Source organism: Camponotus floridanus, unplaced genomic scaffold (assembly GCF_003227725.1).
Source record: "Camponotus floridanus strain SB8 unplaced genomic scaffold, Cflo_v7.5 scaffold21, whole genome shotgun sequence".
Lineage (NCBI taxonomy): Eukaryota > Metazoa > Arthropoda > Insecta > Hymenoptera > Formicidae > Camponotus > Camponotus floridanus.
In genome coordinates, this window is record NW_020229337.1 from 718,181 (window position 1) to 736,900 (window position 18,720).

The following is an 18,720-nucleotide window of genomic DNA, read 5'->3' on the forward strand; positions in this document are numbered from 1 at the left end:
CTTTCAAAAATAACGATCTTCCGAGCGTAAATATTTCCAAGACACTCGAATAAAAATTCCAATAGCAAGAAAATCGTGAGATACGTTTTATTTATTCGCGAATTGGTACAAAAATAATTTTCCCGACAAGTTATCTCTTTCGGCGAAAGTAAAACGTGATGCTCAACGATCTGCGGTAACGAGATCGAAATTTTAACGGCCGTATTTTACGCGTAAACTGAATAATCGGGAATTGCACTGGTCAAGCGTCCGGCGAATGCCTTCCGCAAATGCAAATTGCTTTCAATTTCGAAGGGCGACGCACGCTACGAGCCGGCGTATCGTATCGGGCGGTAGATCTGTTTCACTTTCGAGCGTACATGTAACGGTCGGCGTGTATGTAACGTTAGAGAATCGGAGAAAGTCACGGCGAGACCCCCGACTACGTCTAAACCATACGTCAAACTTAATAAACACGGCGCGCGATCCGCTTGCGTCACTCGCGAATTTTTCACTGACAGGCGTGTTTCTCACGTCAGATAATTGATTTATCGTTGATTAATCGAGGACGAGAATACATCGAACGAGATTCATCAGGACGATATATCGTCCTACTTCCTTATTTACATTCAGCTGGCAAATGTCCCAACTTCCGGCACGCGGAATGCAAACTTTTCCATCTTACGTTTTCTAGCTCGCACAACATCATTTCCGGTCTACTTAAGCAACCAGAAGAATCGAACTGATCATTTAGAAATCAAGTTTGTATTCAAAGAAATTCAAATCTCATTTTTATAGAGAATCACGTTGAACGTATTTAAGTTTCGTAATCTCTCTGGTTCATTCTGTTCACAATTTGAAATTGAATCTATGTCTTCTCGAGTCGAAAGGAGAAAGAGTTATAAATTTAGGTCGTTTAACCAACGATTTCGACCAAAGTGGAATGAACCATCGTGCGTTTTCTCTAAATCCGAATGTGTCATTATGTCATTTAATTACCTGGAATATCGGCGCCTCCGCAGTTACAATCCGGAAGCAAGCAGACATCTTTACGACACTTTGCCGCTGGTTTGTCTACTTGAGGCGTCGGATAAATCGTCGCCGGTCTCACTGGAGGATACCTGTAGATGTCAATAAACTCCTGCGCCTTTGAAACTATCTCAGTGGATGGCTTCAAAGTAGGTCGAGATCGTCTGAAAACATCAAATGTTTTACAAAATAATTATCATATAATATAATAACTAATTTTCTCTAATCAAACATATACACATACGTATTATTTGCTATTTTTATTTTTATTAAATTTATATACGCTAAATTCGACAAAACCCTTTCGATAGCACGCTTATCAAAATGAATCTCAATGAATTCTAATAAAATTTCGCGCTTTCGAAAAAAAATGATTGAAAGTAGTCTCACGGTATCGCGTCTCATCGCGAAACGTTCGCGGATCTATACTAGTGGTATCGTACATCAGCCAGATTGTGCCTCGTTGAAGAAAGTGATTTGATAATGAACTTACGGCGGTGCCGTGCCCCGATGGATCTGCTGCGGTCGACCTCGGCTGAAAAAGAAGAGGAGCAAAATTGGAGCATAAGATAAGATCCGAGGGATTTCCGGCTGCGCGTGGATGAAGGAAAATTGTGCGTTTAAACTACGTGGCGGAGAAAGCGCGTAAGCGAGCGAGGGACGTCGTTTTGCCGGCGAAATCGGGTCTCGGCCGACGGAAATCGGCACAGGGCCGTTCTTTTCGCGTTTTGCGCCATGTGCACAAATCAGGTTAACGAAATAAAATGAATTTTCTTTCTTGCTTATCCGCAGAATTGTATAAAAGAAAATTTAGAATATATTAAAGAATCGCTGATAAAATTTTATGGAATATAAATAGGTTGTACTCGTTTTCATCAATTCGGTCTCAATTTACTTTACATTATAATCATCCGTATTTTAATTTAAAATTTAAATAAGCAAGTCGAAAAAATCATACGAATATCCGAGGCTTAACTCTTTTTAATGTTTTAATTTTTAATACCGTTAATTTCTTTTTACTACGAGGTATTAATTAAAAGCATAGCGAGATAATTAAAATTATACCTCGGCGCGTTGACGGTGTAAGGTCTGCTGGTCGTGCTGGGAGTTTGCGTGCTCGTAGTTAATGGTATGAAGGTATCAACAATGACGTTTGGTGTTGTTACGTGTCCCACGGAATGACTGAGCACGTTTGTCCTGCATTCGTAAATAAATTAATAAAATCGCTTAAAATCGCGCGATTCCTCTTGTTGATACAATCGTTAAATTGAGTATCGTCTTTACATATATCCGGATTCACGCAAATAAAGACTAGCGAGATAAGTCTTGAATTGAACGTCAATTCGCAGTTATTTTTATTGATGATCGAACGCTCGTACAAACATTAGCATGTTTAGATGATTAATCACACTAACAAGAATACATCCATTAGCAACGACGCAATAAAATTCAATATAAGAAAAAAATTTATTAAAATAATGGCAAAAGTTCAATAAAGAATTATAACTCCTTATCGAGTAACAGTTAAAAATAATATATGTAAGTTATTATTATAATATTGTCTTAAAAATGTGTAAAAGATCTAATAAGAGTGAATTTAGGTCTGAGATAGTTAAAGTTCTCTAATGGCAAAAACAATATTTATCACATCTTTAAAAACAATTATTATATAAATATGTTACATGATCAGAAATTATTATTCTAAATATGCGGTAATCATTTAGCGTATTCTCTCATAATTTTAATTTGCCGAGTAACCGCAAAACTAATCGATTAACAATTTCCTTACCTGAACTGTTGACCGTCAGATATGCGGAACTTGTTTTTATTGAGCTGAGCCTGAAACATAAAAACGGATACTATTTTTAAATACCATTTCTAATTAGAATCAAAACTGTAACGGGAATAAAATAACGTTGACTATTTCATTCAAATTTTTATTACGTGAAATATATCTTCATACCTGATTTTCGTAAATATCATAATCTTGGACGTCCTGATTAAGATTGTACTTTTCGGCCTCGTTCACGGCAACCTTTTTCGGCTTCTGGTATTGCTTTGTGCTCACTTCGCTAATTTTAACGTTTGGCTGCTGCACCGGCACTGATTGATTAATAGTATATTGATTGTAATCTATATACGTAAAATGATATAAAATTATTACAAATTGCGTTAATAATTACAAAATTAAAATTAATTTTGCTTATTATATTATCTTTGATATTATCTTGATATTTTATCATTATCTAAATATTATCATATTTCATGTATTTAATATATTTTCGGTAAAAAAATATACATTAAATGCAATCAAATATTTAAAATAATATATACTATTAGTAAACTATTATGAGTTATTATCGCGAAAACGTGGAGAGATATACAAAAAATAATTCAAAAAAGAATATACAAATAATTGTATATAAGTTTTATTGCCTACCATCATCCTTGTAAATAGAAACGTCGTCATCATAAATTGTATAATACGGATAACTTTGATCTGGATCGTTATAGTAAGCCTTAGATAGAACCGGCGCGACAGTCGAGGCCAGAGTTTTGGCAAGTCTTGGCGATTCAGAGGTTGGAACAGAGGTTCTAAAACGCGAAAATATAAAATATCACATATAAAATATCACTTTGATGCGATGAAAAGTATCTTAGTTTGTCATTATAATAAATTTTAACCGAGATAAGGCAAAGGTATGATTGTTATACTAACGTAGAATGTAAAAGTTTCGAGGAGAAATCACGGCCAAATTAAAAGTCTTGCCTTATTGCGACAAGCACCAACCTTCTTAAGAGTGACTTTATTACCAACCTGTAATGAGTCTCGGCTTGGGCACGTGCGCTCAGGCTATCCTTTTCTCTCTCCTGAAATACACACGTGACACTTCAATCTCAATGGCCATTTTGGTGTATCATTGAATTGTCGTATTCATTGCTAATTAATTAAATCCAATTTAACATTAAATGGACGCGGTTATTATTTCCTATTCAATGTGACTTTCTACAAGCATGTCTCATTAAGGAATTCTCGATGTTGCTCGTAAAATTATCTACGATCTTATTACGCATCGCAGAATTAAGAAATGCGTTCATTATCAAAATCGTTTAGCTATTTATTTAAAAATTTCATCATTTATAAAAAAAAAATATATATATATAATAAATCTTAATTATAGTAATTATAGTAATTATACTATAATTGTAATTATAGTTATAATATATTATTTCAGTCTTAGGTGTTTTTATTTTAAAATAAAATGTTAAATAAAAATTTTACGGTATTATAAAAACAAAATATAGTGCATGCAACACAATTCTTATATCATATTTTTATCACATATTAATGTATCGTTGGTATTTTTTTTTATATAAAATAATTATATTAAATAATTTTTTAATGCAAATAGAGATTTTTCTTTTTCAAATCATGATACAATACAAAATATCTAAAAAAATATTCACTTTTTGATGATTTTATTCTGTTATATTGATTATAGATTAAATAAATTTGATTAATGTAAATAACGGCGCATTTAAATGCATTTAAAACTTGAACGTTATGGGCATAATACTACATTTGTTTAAAGATAGGGAGGGTATCATAAAACTATTCTACTGGTTTCATTATTTCGTAAAAAGTAGCGAATAGTCTAAGTGTATTTCATGTCAGCGCTCACCGAGATTATATTCCGGCGCAGACCATCGCGGTCGCGTTGCACCTGACCGATTGTAGAAGGTTGTCCCCGGTACACTCGTTGCTGTCGATCATTCTCGACCTCCGACGCGGGACCGTACTCGTCCTCGTGATAACTCGTCCTGGAATGTTGCCGCTGTCTCAACTGCCTCTCGGTGATCTGCGAGACCGGCGATGACGTGCTCGTAACCGCGACCGGCTGCCTCTGGATCGGTCGTTGTTGTTGCTCTCGTTGTTGTTGGTCTCGTAATTGTTGTTGCTGCTGCTGTCGTTGCTGCTGTTCTTGATCCTGCAAAGTCTCGAGTTTCGCGGATCTACGACCGCGACGATTTCAATTATCAAAGTAATCGGTTTGATTGTAGCAAAAGAAACATATCTTTTAAAGTGTAAAATTAAATAATATTTTTTAATATATTTAAAAATTGAATAATATTAATTTAATATAAAAATTGAATAATATTAATTTAATATATTTAAAAATTGAATAATATTTTTTAATAATTATATATTTAAATATTTAATAATATATATTTAATATATGATATATAATATAATTATAATATATAATATTTAATATATTTAATAATATCATTCGTTCAAAAAAAATATTTAGCGATGCTTGTCGTCTTGATATTTATTTATCAAACACAACGAATGTTCAATTTAATATGAAAAATAATTGTATTTATTACATATATAGTTATATTTAATAGTTGTATTTAATATATGATAAGCGAGATTCTTTCCCATACATCTTCGTACAAGAGTTGCATAGAAAAACATAACAGAAGAGAGAGAAAATAATAAATATTCCCAACTAAGAGAAGGAATGATCGCAGAATATATAAGTATGTATCTGCTTTCATTTCTATGTCGTTTCGAAACTAACGGTGAAACGTCCTTCCCGTTAAAAATTCTCGCAAGGAGAAAGATGTCGTACATCGGCGATTATATATGATACTGCAGAAATTGTCTTTTGCTGAAGTTTTCTTTTTAAATGACAAGGACACCCGGAATTCGAGATGAAGCGCAGACGGTTGAGAAATTCTTTCCCGATTACTAGTGTACAATAGATTAATGAATACCCAGCGCGAAATTGCCTAACTTTAGATTTATATAACGAGACCCGACTGCGTTGCACAAAGACTCATTCTCATACAAATTGACCGCACTTCTATTTACACACGTAACGAAGAAGAAGGAATTAATCCTAAGATGTGCAATCGCACACTCGCTTTATCTCCCTCGTTATTCTTGCAGTTAACTTTTCTGCAACGTTTGTGCAAGAATAAGAATATCGGCGATATGTTGCGAATATATTATACTTTTCTTTAAATATTCATATACTCATTTTTATATAATGATGGTCAATCCGGGATCATTGTGTGTGTGCGAAAATAGCACATTATTGCTTTTTATCGTATTATTTTCTGAACGATATAATAACAGTTTCTCGCAGACGAACTTAAGAATTTTTTTTCTGTACAAGTAGCAATTATATCTTAAATTAAAGTAATCTGCGTTGGAGATTAATGATAATCGAAACGGGGAAAGCAAGTCCCGCGAGAATCTGCAGGCGGAACGAAGTGGCCTCTACGCAACAAGCTCGTCGCGTTTGAACGTATGTTTTACTGACGCGTAAACGTTGTCGATATTTTTTTTCTTAACGTCGAACGCCAGCGAGAGATGCTTATTCGGAGCCGAGAAAACACAAGTTCTGTCTTCGAAACTAACGGTTTTTTTCTGCGAGTCGCAATCCAATCGCCTCAATCGACCGCGCTCGCGCTATTTTTCTCTTTCTTTTCACTCTCACTCTCGCCTTTTTCTCTCATCGGTTGTGGCGTGCGTGGGATGTACACGTGGCGCGCGATTGTTCTGCAATCATGTCGAAAATGAAATCTCGAGCACGGAATGCGAGGCTACTATGCCGCTCTTGTATGCAAATACGCGACGTTCCCATATTTCCTATGCGCTCATAATAGCTTGTTACAGAGTAGATTCTAAGATCAATTTTACAATAAAACGCAAATATATTAATGCAGACTCGATATTCAACGATGATCGAGTTACAGGATCGAATGTTGATGCGCAGTTTGAAAATTACGGTTTACGGTTGTCGGAAGTACTTTCTAAGGTATTCCGACATGAAATATCGAGAGGTGTGACCGGGCAAACTCACCTCTCTAACAGGGGATCCTCCTCGGCCTCCTTGTTAGACGAGTCTCCTTCCGGGCAGCCTACATTTCGCGGCCAATCGCACGTTTGCAGGTCGTGACTGGAAGAAGGCAAACGATTTTTTTAATTTTTAATATTAATTATACTCATGAGCACGCCTTACCAGCGATCTCACATGACTTCTTGTCGTGTCATTAAAATTACATTTGCGCGACGCAAGACGTGTCATTTTCAATTTCCCTAATGCTTTACGTAGCGTCACGACTTTTTATGCAATTTGACACTTTTTCCTCGATTATATCAATTGCCTTACATGCCGGTAATTTTTTTCCGCTACCTGTCGTGTCGATTAATTCACCATGAATAAATGCATGATAAGCGCGAAGCTGTCGTTTCCGGATTGTAATTGAAATTTTTTTTTAAATTCTTCAAGATGTAAACAGTATTGATTGTATCACGCGTTTCTGAAAAGAACAAGCCGTAAATTGTCGATCTCTTGTTAAGCTTTTCGTTGGACGACGATCGTTTAATTAAGTGATAAAATGTCCGAACAGTCGGACGGATTTATGCAATTCGACATCGTAGATCAGAATGTTTCCCGTGAATTCTGGACGAACACGTTTTATCATAGCCGTATTTGGCGTCGTTCCTGTAAAATCGTTGTCACGATCTTAACCGTAGTTGGATATCACGTTACCATTAAGCACCTTGGGTTATATCGACTGGCTTGTCACTCGCACGTATCGGGACGAGGTGTGGTTGGCCTGTTCGATTTTTTCCATCAGAGTTACATGCGTGCATACACACATACACACAAACGTGATCCCCTTTTACCGTGCAAATCCTGACAGCGAATTGAAAGTAATCCAGGATCGTATCTGTTCGCGTTGTTCGATTAAAACGGATTTTAAGTGTCCGCAAAGAGTTGTTACTTTTTAGCACGCAATCGATTACTCTATCATGTACTTAAATTCTTTGCAGAATAAGGTAATTTAAAGATATCTCGTTTTCAATGTGTTAACATAAAAATAACTATTCTAGACTAAATAGTTAATATTTTAATGTTTCAAAAATTGAAACAGATGCTTTTAAATCTCTATTTTATAAATATAAAAGAATAGAGATCATAACAAATATAAATAAAAAATAAATTTGTTTGATAGTCGTAAGGATAAATTATTGCTTTTATGTGTATGTTATTATATTAAAAGAGATCTGAGTATCCATATGAGGAATTTAAACATTTTGTATAATGTTGTATCAAAATACGATACTGTTTAAAAAGATAATTTTTTTAAATAAAATAATATATATATGCATATATTAATATGTGAATAAATAAATTATAATATATATGTGTAAATAAATAAAACTTAAATAAGTTTTATTTAAGTTTGCAAAAATTGTGTTTTTAACCATTTTTGCAAATAAAATTCAGTTCTTTTATATGTATGAAATTTATCATACAATTTTCATTTAATTTTCTTTTACATTCTCTATAATATTCTTTACACCCATTTTATCCATTTACATAATTGTAATAAAAATACTCATGCGATAGTTATCAATTAGTTTTGAGATACTAGCTTTCACAACATTGCTAAATTCTAAAAGCATCGAATCTGCCACGTGAATCGAGATGTCTCCAAAAACTACCTTAGGCATTTTTAAAACAAATATCTTTAGGAGTATTTTTGCAGAGTCCACGATCACGAGTTCACGGGAAAGCGCGATTTCGTTCACGCGGCGAGGAGATCTCTCACGAATCAACGTAATGCAGCTCTGGGAGCGCGGAACGGGTCGGCGCATCCGGCTGTCTGTGTATATTGCTGCTCAACAATGCGTGCATACTCTCGATTCAACCAATCTAAGCTTAATTTCACTTGGGTCCGCTAATTCGTAACCATATTAGCCGATCGGCCCACGAGTGCGCATTCGTTTCCACGTTTTTTTTCCCTGAGAGTGTATTTGCCTCTTCATAGCGATAGTCGTCTAAACGCGGTCGTCAACCTCGTGCAATTATATGTCTGCTTGGCAGAAACTCCGTAACGAGCAGAAGAATTCCTTTCATCTTCTATTATCTCGTATGTAATCTGAGAACCTAGGCGAGCTTGATCATTGAAATCATTACGTTATGTATACATCGCGATTTTATAAATCAAATTACGGACTATGTTTTGACAATGACAAAGTAGTTTTCTAATATAATCTTGCCTACCTATTGATTTAGCATAAAAGAAATTTTACAATTAAATTCTATAATAAGATGTACATTCCCATATGTAAATGTTGGCGGAATAAAATATGCTTAAACATTTTAAAATAGTAATTTTTTGCAATAAAGCAATATTATTTTTAAATCATAGTTTTCGATGATACACGAAGAAAATATTATAGTAAAATTACAATGTATTACAATTTTTGTAATTATGGAACATACTAGTTATAAAACATAAAAAAAAGAAATTATGATATTTTTTATTCAATAATATTATATTTTTAAACAGAAATATTGTAATTATTCAAATATTTTGATGTACAACAAATGCATAATTTTTATTGTATAATTTATAATTTTTAATGTTGTTATGATTTTTTTTTCAAGAATCTTAATTTTTTCTAATCTCGTACCTGTACATAAGGCCTCCCGTACATGATTCCAGCAAGGCGCCACCGAAAACACATACGTAATATTGCGTGCAATCGCGCGGATGAGGATAATATCCAAATTCTTCAGGGCATTCGAATTCTAAGGCCTCATTTCTGCTAGCTCTTGCGCTTCTCGGAGTATTTCGTTGGCATCCTGAAATAGTAAAAGATATATTTTAGTAAAAGACATATTTTTAAGTCTAATATTTGACACATGTATCTCATTGAATTATATAATTCTTAAATCAATTTAATGTCATTGTATTATATAAGAGACTATTATAAAATCACCTTTTTTCCTCCGAAAAATAATTCAAGTATCGTCGAATAAAAATTTGCGTCTTAAATCTTTCGTGGCTTTCTCCATTCGATTACACAAATACATACTTTGGATCGGACATGTGTTTGATTCTATCGGAGCTTATGTGATTTCCTGCATAAACTATCCGGTCCTAGATCTCTAAAATTGCGAAATATATTTTTTGCAGCCCGCGTTGCGAAATGATAAAACAAAGAAAGTCGTAGGAGCAAAACGAATTAATAGGCTCCATACGGATGTATAAAATCACGACTATAAGACTGACAAAGATTATTATTTCATTGTTCCTTATCAGATTATCTTGTACAATAAACTCTTGTAATGCTAGAGGAGTCTAAAATATGAAAGATTTTTAATAAAATCCACTAATAGTAAAATTTTTACAATACATTTTTAAGTAAAATTACTAAAATAAATTTTCTAGAGTTATTTTTCTTTTTCATTTTCCTTTTTCCATAATTACATTCCTACTTAAGAAATAAATTTTTCATTAATACGAAGCAATAATTTTATCTAAGAATTCAGTATAAATAATTTATTAGTTAATTATATTAGAATTTATTAATTATAAGTAAAAAGTCTATGAAAATTATGGTAATTATAGCTATCAATATATTTACTCCCCGATGTCAAATCTACGCAGACTTGAGTTGTCGAAATGTCATAAACATTTTCAATCTCGAACTCGCGTTTACATGATTACCTGTCATATATCATCGCATATTGCCTGCCACTCTTTTACTTTGAAACGCGAATGCGATAAGTGCAACAGTGACGAATTGTGCAATGGAAAAGTAACCGGATTTTTGATCGACCTTGCGCTCGCACGCACTCACATCCGAACTGCTCGAGTCACGGCTGTTCGAACAGCGTGCGTGTTTACGCAAACGCACTACTTGCGAGAAACGCTTTTACAAAGATCTCTTACGAAAATCTTAAAGATCGCGAGTATGATAGAAGATGCGTAAGCGTGTGTCGCGCGTGGAAAAGCCGCAACAATGCCGAGGCATTTAATTTGCCGAACGCGTATGTACACGCAATGTAGGAGGCCGCAGGAGACACGCACGAGAAAAACGGCGCTCATCTCGCGCATTCCTCGGACTTCGCAATCAAGATCTCTCGCAAGAGGAAGTCTCTTTCCCGGCGAGGTTTCCCCTCTGATTATAGAGCCGACTGATTAATAAGCGCTTCTGGAAGCCGACGTAATTGCAGTTTAATGAGAGCGTGTAATCGTTTCCGAAGGATCGATATTGACGCTCCCGAGAATGTTCGCCAAGAGTAATATTCGATCTTTCAGCCGGCGAAATGTAAATCGACAAAGCGAAAATTAACACAACAAATTGAAGATTGAAAGATGGAATTACGAAAGCGGTGAGGCAACAGTGGAAGATGGACATACGTATCCGCGTTTTCCGATATCTCGATGGAACGTGAATAGGAACAATAGATTTTCGTTGCGCAATATAAATGCTGTAAAAAGAAAAGATACGAAAAGCGACACACGGATCTCTTAAACTGATATGCCACTATATTTCTCAATCGAATGCTGCACTTTAATAGAGCTGACGTAAGCTTGGTTTATCGGAAACCAATAATTTGTGCATTCGTTGCATGTTTATACGCTAAATTATTCATTCGTATTTAAAATTTTTCAATTTTAAAGCTGTTTTTAACTTCCTCAGCTAATATATATACATATATTATAGAAAGTTTATACTATTTTATTTAAATAATCATAATAACAGATTACTTTATTTCATAATATTATTTTACACGGAAATTTGTATGTCTGATTTATTTCTACATTTTTTATTCTTTTTTAAATATAATTTTCATTATATATTTCTACAGATTCTGACGAATATGTTAAATTTGGAAATAAATTTCTTAGATCTCAATTTTAATATATGTTTATTTTATTTAATTTACTCAAAAGCTTGAAATAATATTATCCAAATTATCATATAATCTGATAGAAAGCAATCTTCATATATGAATGTAAATGTTTATTTTCACTTTTCAGCCCAAAGACAAATTGGTATGTCAATTTTGACATTCTTTTCTCCGTAAAAATGCAATTGTCGTTATGGTCGACGATCTCGCTCTTTCCAGAAATCTGGTTTACACGCGTTGAAAACATGAATTACGCATGTTTAAGTGTTAGACTATACGCGTGGGTGCCCAGCCATGTCTACCGACGTGTTTTGAATGCTCGTTTGTTTCCCATATGGGGAACACAACGAAACCAAATTATGTAATTACCGTTGAGCGCGATGCACGTGTCTAACGACGAGCAATAACGGATTCGCCCGATTCGCGAGCGTGCTATCGTAACGGCGATTAAAATTAGGTAACTAGAATGGGAAATGGAAAAAGAGAGCTCTTAATTGCTCTTAATACTGAGAAAGAGAGATCGTGAATGCCGAGATTGATTTTCAAAGAATGTGACTATAATTAAGCACGCGCGCGTAACCGGAATGAACAGGATACGAGAAAATTAATTACCCTGTTAATTCACGATACCCGGTAGATATATAATGACGACGAGCGAATACAGCGTGAGCGAATGCATCTATGACTTTTATATGAAAAATTGAAGAATGAGATAGCTGTGTGTTTTTAGCTCTCAGTTCTCCGCAGAAGGCAATTTATTTCTTCTTGCGAGAAAGTGTACGCCGAGTTCGTTTATCAAAACTTTTATACTACAAACACAAGCCATTTCGAATACAAACTCATTGCTTTCAAGTACAATATGCATATATGTACACATTCACATAATTATGTACTTTGACATTGTCTTCCTGATGGCATTGAGGGTATCGATTGGCTGAAGTTATATGGTTATGAAGGTCGTCGGGAAATGTCGGATCGAAGGAAAGAGGCAGATTTGAACACGTGTGATATAAATGTCCTCGACCATACCGGATGTAGAAGGACGTATGTGAAATAATTGACGTCGTGGAATCAATTTCAAGATCTATGATCCCGTTTTTCCCTTCTCTCTCTCTCTTTCTCTCTTTCCCTTGATCGACAACGCGGCGTTTGATCTCAAAATCTTTCACTCTTTACCTTGACAATCTCGCCCACAAGGTCGTCGAGATGATCCAAAATCTCGCTGTCAATCGCTTTTTATTTACCCAATGCAGGGTTGAGACGTTTCATTGCGAGGAATGCAATAAAGATCGCATGAATATTTTATGTAAAATATTTAGGTGTACGTTACATAATAACCAATGTGTCATAAAACCAACATTTCTGCACATTTCTGTCAATTTCAAAAATTTCTATAATATTAAATTAACATTTCTGATCATTAAATTATTATATTACATGCATAATTTATTTATATAATTTTAATAATTGTTATTTTTAAAAGTATTTCCAAAAGTATTGAGAATATTTATATTAATTTGGCTATAGTGGAATTTGACAGTGAGACTTTTCCTGAATTACTCTTTAATTCTTCTTTTTAGGATATGTGTACATTTTAATTTATATTACATAAAGAATTATATGTACATAATAACGTAATTTTCTATCGCGTCGCTGACATTTGATATAAAATTACCTGCGAAATATAATGCAGTCAATTATCTGTGCGACTGATGACATTCTAGTGCGTCGCAGTACATCATCTACATCGTCTGCAAATAATACGTTGTAAACATCTGCAAATATACGTTGTAAAGATGCCTGACGCGAATAATGCACCGCGATAGATGATGCATCCGGCGTACAAAGGATTAAATGTCAAGTGAAACGCCTAGCATGAACGCGCGTATCGGCCTAGAAATTCTTAAATAACGTGTCGCGATTCTTAAAGTGACGAAAAATGCGCTGATTTTTTATAATTGCCAAATGCATACATATTAAAAAATAAATATTGAATAAACGAACAACAAATATTTGTTAAAGTTTGAAAGATGCATATATCATAATTACAAATGGAATGTTTGTCAGCATTTGATTTGTGTTTGAATCTATTCACGAGGTAATACATCGAAAAAAATTTGTGTGCAAGCTTAAATGTTTGAATGTTTGGTACAATGCAAAAAAAAACGTGCAAACAACGAACACAAATGTGAATGTTTGAAAATTTGCATTCGTTGTTCAGTATATTTATTTTTTTATTTTAGCACACTCTCTTGAATTTTATTTCGCTGAAACTAGTATGCATCGATTACTGATTTTATGTCTTCCCCTTCCCCCAAATTATTCTTCAGATTTCAAATTATATTAATTATTCTCTGAATATGCGTAATGTTTTGATAACGCATTGTGTTGATTATATTTACAATTATACCTGACTAATTATAAATCAATAAATATCTATGAGCTTAGCATCAAAAACTTTCATACTAATCATGGATCAGAAAGTATATAATTTTGTAGATAATTATTTCCTAAATTTTTTAATATCAATTTCGGGACATTTTTTTTGTTTTTTAATCTTGCATATTTATCAGTCTTTTACTAATTTTATTTTTGATTTACTCCTTCCAAATCTCTTCCTAAGTGCATCTTCTCAATATCGAGTTGAAAGCGATATTTGTGAAGATAGCTCGTTACAGTCTTAAAAACATAAACGATAATAAACGAGGAATGACGAGGTGTAATGAAAAATTGCAAAACGTTCGTTTAATATTTAGTGGTTGTTTTGTAAGATAATGCGGTTTTCGGCGGTGCTCTTTTTGCATGAGAGAGAGAGAGAGAGAAAGAGAGAGAGACTTCGGATAGTTTTCACACGAAAAGGTGCGGGCAGAATATAGACACGAATGTTGCACCATTAAACGATGCGGAATCACAGACGCCAATTGTACATTGCAACTCCATTCTAAAGAAATAGTAGGCAATCGTTTCACTAAATAACTATACTTCTTTCGTAAGAATTTTTTTTTATACAAGCGATATTATACATGAAATATTATTCGTTTGAAAAATTTATTCGGTAAATGTAGAAAGCGACATATAATGGCGTAGTCCTATATAATCGCGATCGCGTATAATTGACAAAAAAATCTTAGGAAAATTAATCTGCAGACGATTGATTATTTTGCTTCGGCGATTCTTCAATATGGGATACTTTTCAATCTACAAGACTTTGTAATTTATCGAAGTCTGAAATTCGTCTTGCATTTACGCAACTTGACACTTAAAGTGATCCAGGGCCGGAACCGCCATCGAAAGAACGCTACCAGGAAATCGTTCTAAAACGCACGAGTGCTGTAAAATTGCCGTCTCGTAACGCGATTTGCACGCACGGCCGATATGATACGGTATAAACAAATATACACGGTGCTGTCCACAAATCATACGGAGAGCGCCGCGGCTTTTCCTAAGGCTCGCACGACGACAGAACGAGACGCGAGGAAGGAAGGACTCGCGAAGCTGAGAGAAGTGAAAGTCATGCAAACAGAGAGAGAAGGAAACACGACGAAACATGTGTAAAAGAAAGAGAAAGAGACAGAGAGCGAGAGGAGGGGAGGAGAAAAATAGATATAGAGCGAAAAGGAGAGGGAGACTCCTGACACAGGATAAAAGAGTCAGCGAAGTGAATGAGTGAAAGTAAGCTGGAATACCGAAGCAGTGCTTTGAAACTGGAGCACCGCTTGCATAATATCGGACAGTTTATACAGTTTAAGGCGTTCCGTGTATATGCGACTGCTCAATATACATATCTGTGCTCTATTCTACAGATCGATAAATCATTACATATGTGTAGATGATGCGATGATAATTCATAATTGTATAAAAGAAAATATATTCATAAAGAGAGAAGGAATGATTTCGCAACTATTTCAAGTTAAAAATAAAAAATTTGCCATATTCCATTCTTTACTTAATAATAAGAAATAGTAAGAATAATAAGTAGTCTTAATAATAAGAAATTTTTAATCAAATAGTCTTTAATTAAATAGTCTTAATAATAAGAAATATTTACTTAAATTTAATTATAAATTAATGTAAATTAAATATTCGACGCATAGAAATTAAAATAATTGTCACTTTTATTTCTTTTCGCTTTAACTTCTTAAACTTTATTAGCAATGTCATATACGTGTTGATCTCATTACACTCGATATGTTTCCAATTTATTTACCTGGTTACTTAAAAAAGTAAACATAGCGCGCATAAAAAGTTTTTACACGAAACAAGCAAGTATAATTACCTATAGCCTGTAATATTTTATATCTCTTATTATATCAGTTCTATTATAGTCTGGATTGGCAGGCAACGCGTGCAAAAAGTGATTCATCGATCTGCGGCAAATAAAGGATTAGAGCGGTCAGACATGAGCTCCATTAACAGTAGCGGTACATATGTTTCATGTGAAACGAGATAAATTAAAGGATATGCATGATGGAGGTTTATGAGACACTTTAAAGAGCTTCGGGGCTCATATTATCCGAGCATATTTTTGACGAATTGATGTATGATAGTCAGTAACCACATTTACGGTTCAAAAAGCATTCATTATCACATTTCCGTGAAATTATGTGATCTAAATGCTTATTTTCCTCCATCGTATGCATGCACGCACACCATGATTTTAAACCTTTTAGCGGTTTTAAGTTTTATTCTTCGGGAAACGAGAAACGACTTGTCTTGTCAAACGGGACATTTGATTGTAAAGAAAATTTGCTTCAATTGGAGCTCCAATCATGTGGCCCCCATTATATGAATACAAAGATTAAACGATTAAAATCTATGAGTTGCCAATTTAAACATTTTTTTTTCAGTTCTGGAAATAAAACTTTCGTATGCGGATCTTGAAAAATAAATAAAGCAGCATTTCTAATAATAAGTGGCGAAAGTCATTGTTATTTGTTCGAGTATTTTTCTGACTCATTTCTGCCTTTCTTGTTTCGCATATTCACATTTGTCAGAATTGAGTCAACAATTACAAACTTTTGCAATTTTATGTAAATATCGGCGACGCTATACAATTCTCGTTCCTTCCCCTTGTGTGTACAATTAACTACTGATTTTATAAACATATCTCCTGAAAATTTTTAAAAAGATTAAATCTCCAAAATATTTACAATATGATAGTAATAATAGCTGGTATTAATTAATTAGAATAATTAAAATAATAAACATTAAAAATAAACCTATTTTTATTTTTATCATTAAAGTATAAATTCCGAAAGATATAATAAAATATATAAAGATTAGTAAAATACATAATTTCATAACAATAGAGAATTTCACTAGGCGTATTTTACTTTCTTTTAAATATTGAAGAAAATCTTGAAATAAGGAAAGAGTATCTCGTATTTATAATAAAAAAATATGCATCGAAAAACGCGAATAGGAGGATTTAAGAGAAATCGAATATAGGAATCAACATTACGAAAAGCGCTCGTTAATTCAAAAATGAAATGAGAAGGCGTATAGTAAGGAAACTTATTCTCAACAAGCCTGTTGATTTCGTGAATTTTTTAATGCCTACCGGCTGGCCTCGGAAATCAACCGAATCTCCTTACCAGTCTCCTTGTATAATAACTGTTCCTGGTAACGGTTTTAAACTTTCTTCGCGTGACTTCCTTCGAAAATCGATTTCTGTTTTAAGTAGAGTATTGTATCGTAAATCATAATTGTAAACCCATTAAAATCCTCATTTTTTCGCGCTTGAGCTGTTGTACTTGTACTAGAAATGTTCCGGCAATCGCGAATATAGAAGTGATTATATTTATAATAAATAGGTCCTTTCTAAATGTGTAGACTCTCGTAAAGGAAAAATATTATAAATAAATTACATATCTATATATGTATATATAGAATATATACATATATCCAATATGTAATTGTTTATAAAAAGGACATTATATTGCTTTCGTAATTTACTAATTAATATTATTTATTATTTAGTAATTTATTATACACATACTCACAATCATATATAATAAATTACTAAGTAAAAAAGAAATACATGTATTTAACATGAGGAAAAAGAATTTGTATTTGCGAAATATTTGTCAAGTAAAAAGTTTAGAATGCCATTATCAATAATTAAGCAAAAAAATAAATTAGAAATAAGTAAGTAAATAAATAAATAAATATATATATATATATATATATTTATAAATAAATAAATATATATATAAATAAATATATATATATATATATTTATTTATTTATATACATATTGTACTTTTTCAAGACTAATCAGTTGTTATAAACGATAATTTACCTCATGTTAAATCATTAATAACATTAATTACGATGGGATGCAATATTTTGTATGTCATCAGATTATTCCGAGAATAAAATTTTAATCTGCCGGCCACACATGACATCATATTGCGTCACGCATTACGCATGATCGTTGTATACGTGGAGATGCAACACAATCTCCACGTAATAGTCTGTTTTCTCTCTCGGCCATGAAAGGTCATCGAGGCTCTTCGCAGAAGTCAATATGCTCTGCTTCGAGGTTGAAATCGTAGAGCTCATCTTAATCTCTTTTTAATGAAATCCGAAATTAATAATACGAGGTTCTTCAAATAATTTCTGTGACATATTTTTTTCTATGTGTATATGTGTACACATTTATATGACTAATCAGATATGCAATAATGTCTTTTTAAATAATATTTTTAAAGGTCGATATATGTCAAATCTCTGACATTTTACATTTTTTGACTGTATGTGTATTCGACGAAAATATAAATCATTTCAAGCTTTATTTCAAAATAAGAATTGTTTCTTTCCAAAAAATGTATAAAAATTTTTTCATCGAAAATAAATAATTCTTTTATACATTAAAAAAGAAAAATAATATTTGTAATATAGATACATATAATTAAAAGTATATAATTACATTGTTGCAATTTATTTGGTAAAATTTAATTCACAAATATTACAT

The 18,720-nt window shown here is 33.2% G+C and overlaps 1 protein-coding gene across 4 annotated transcripts in view; it reads right to left on the reverse strand.

Moving 5' to 3' along the window:
• The window catches only part of LOC105253057, a 57,816-nt gene that overhangs the window by 6,426 nt on the left and 32,670 nt on the right, over window positions 1-18,720 (reverse strand). For 3 of the 4 annotated variants that reach the window (XM_011260822.3, XM_025408444.1, XM_025408446.1), the window contains exons 2-11: window positions 9,515-9,686; window positions 6,888-6,983; window positions 4,692-5,022; window positions 3,827-3,879; window positions 3,449-3,603; window positions 2,972-3,141; window positions 2,798-2,847; window positions 2,074-2,205; window positions 1,502-1,543; window positions 979-1,172 (exon numbers count right to left, since the gene is read on the reverse strand). In XM_011260822.3, the coding sequence (XP_011259124.2) occupies window positions 979-1,172; window positions 1,502-1,543; window positions 2,074-2,205; window positions 2,798-2,847; window positions 2,972-3,141; window positions 3,449-3,603; window positions 3,827-3,879; window positions 4,692-5,022; window positions 6,888-6,983; window positions 9,515-9,686 (1,395 nt within the window). The remainder of the gene's footprint in view (window positions 1-978; window positions 1,173-1,501; window positions 1,544-2,073; window positions 2,206-2,797; window positions 2,848-2,971; window positions 3,142-3,448; window positions 3,604-3,826; window positions 3,880-4,691; window positions 5,023-6,887; window positions 6,984-9,514; window positions 9,687-18,720) is intronic. The other variant, XM_025408445.1, reaches the window with a different exon arrangement.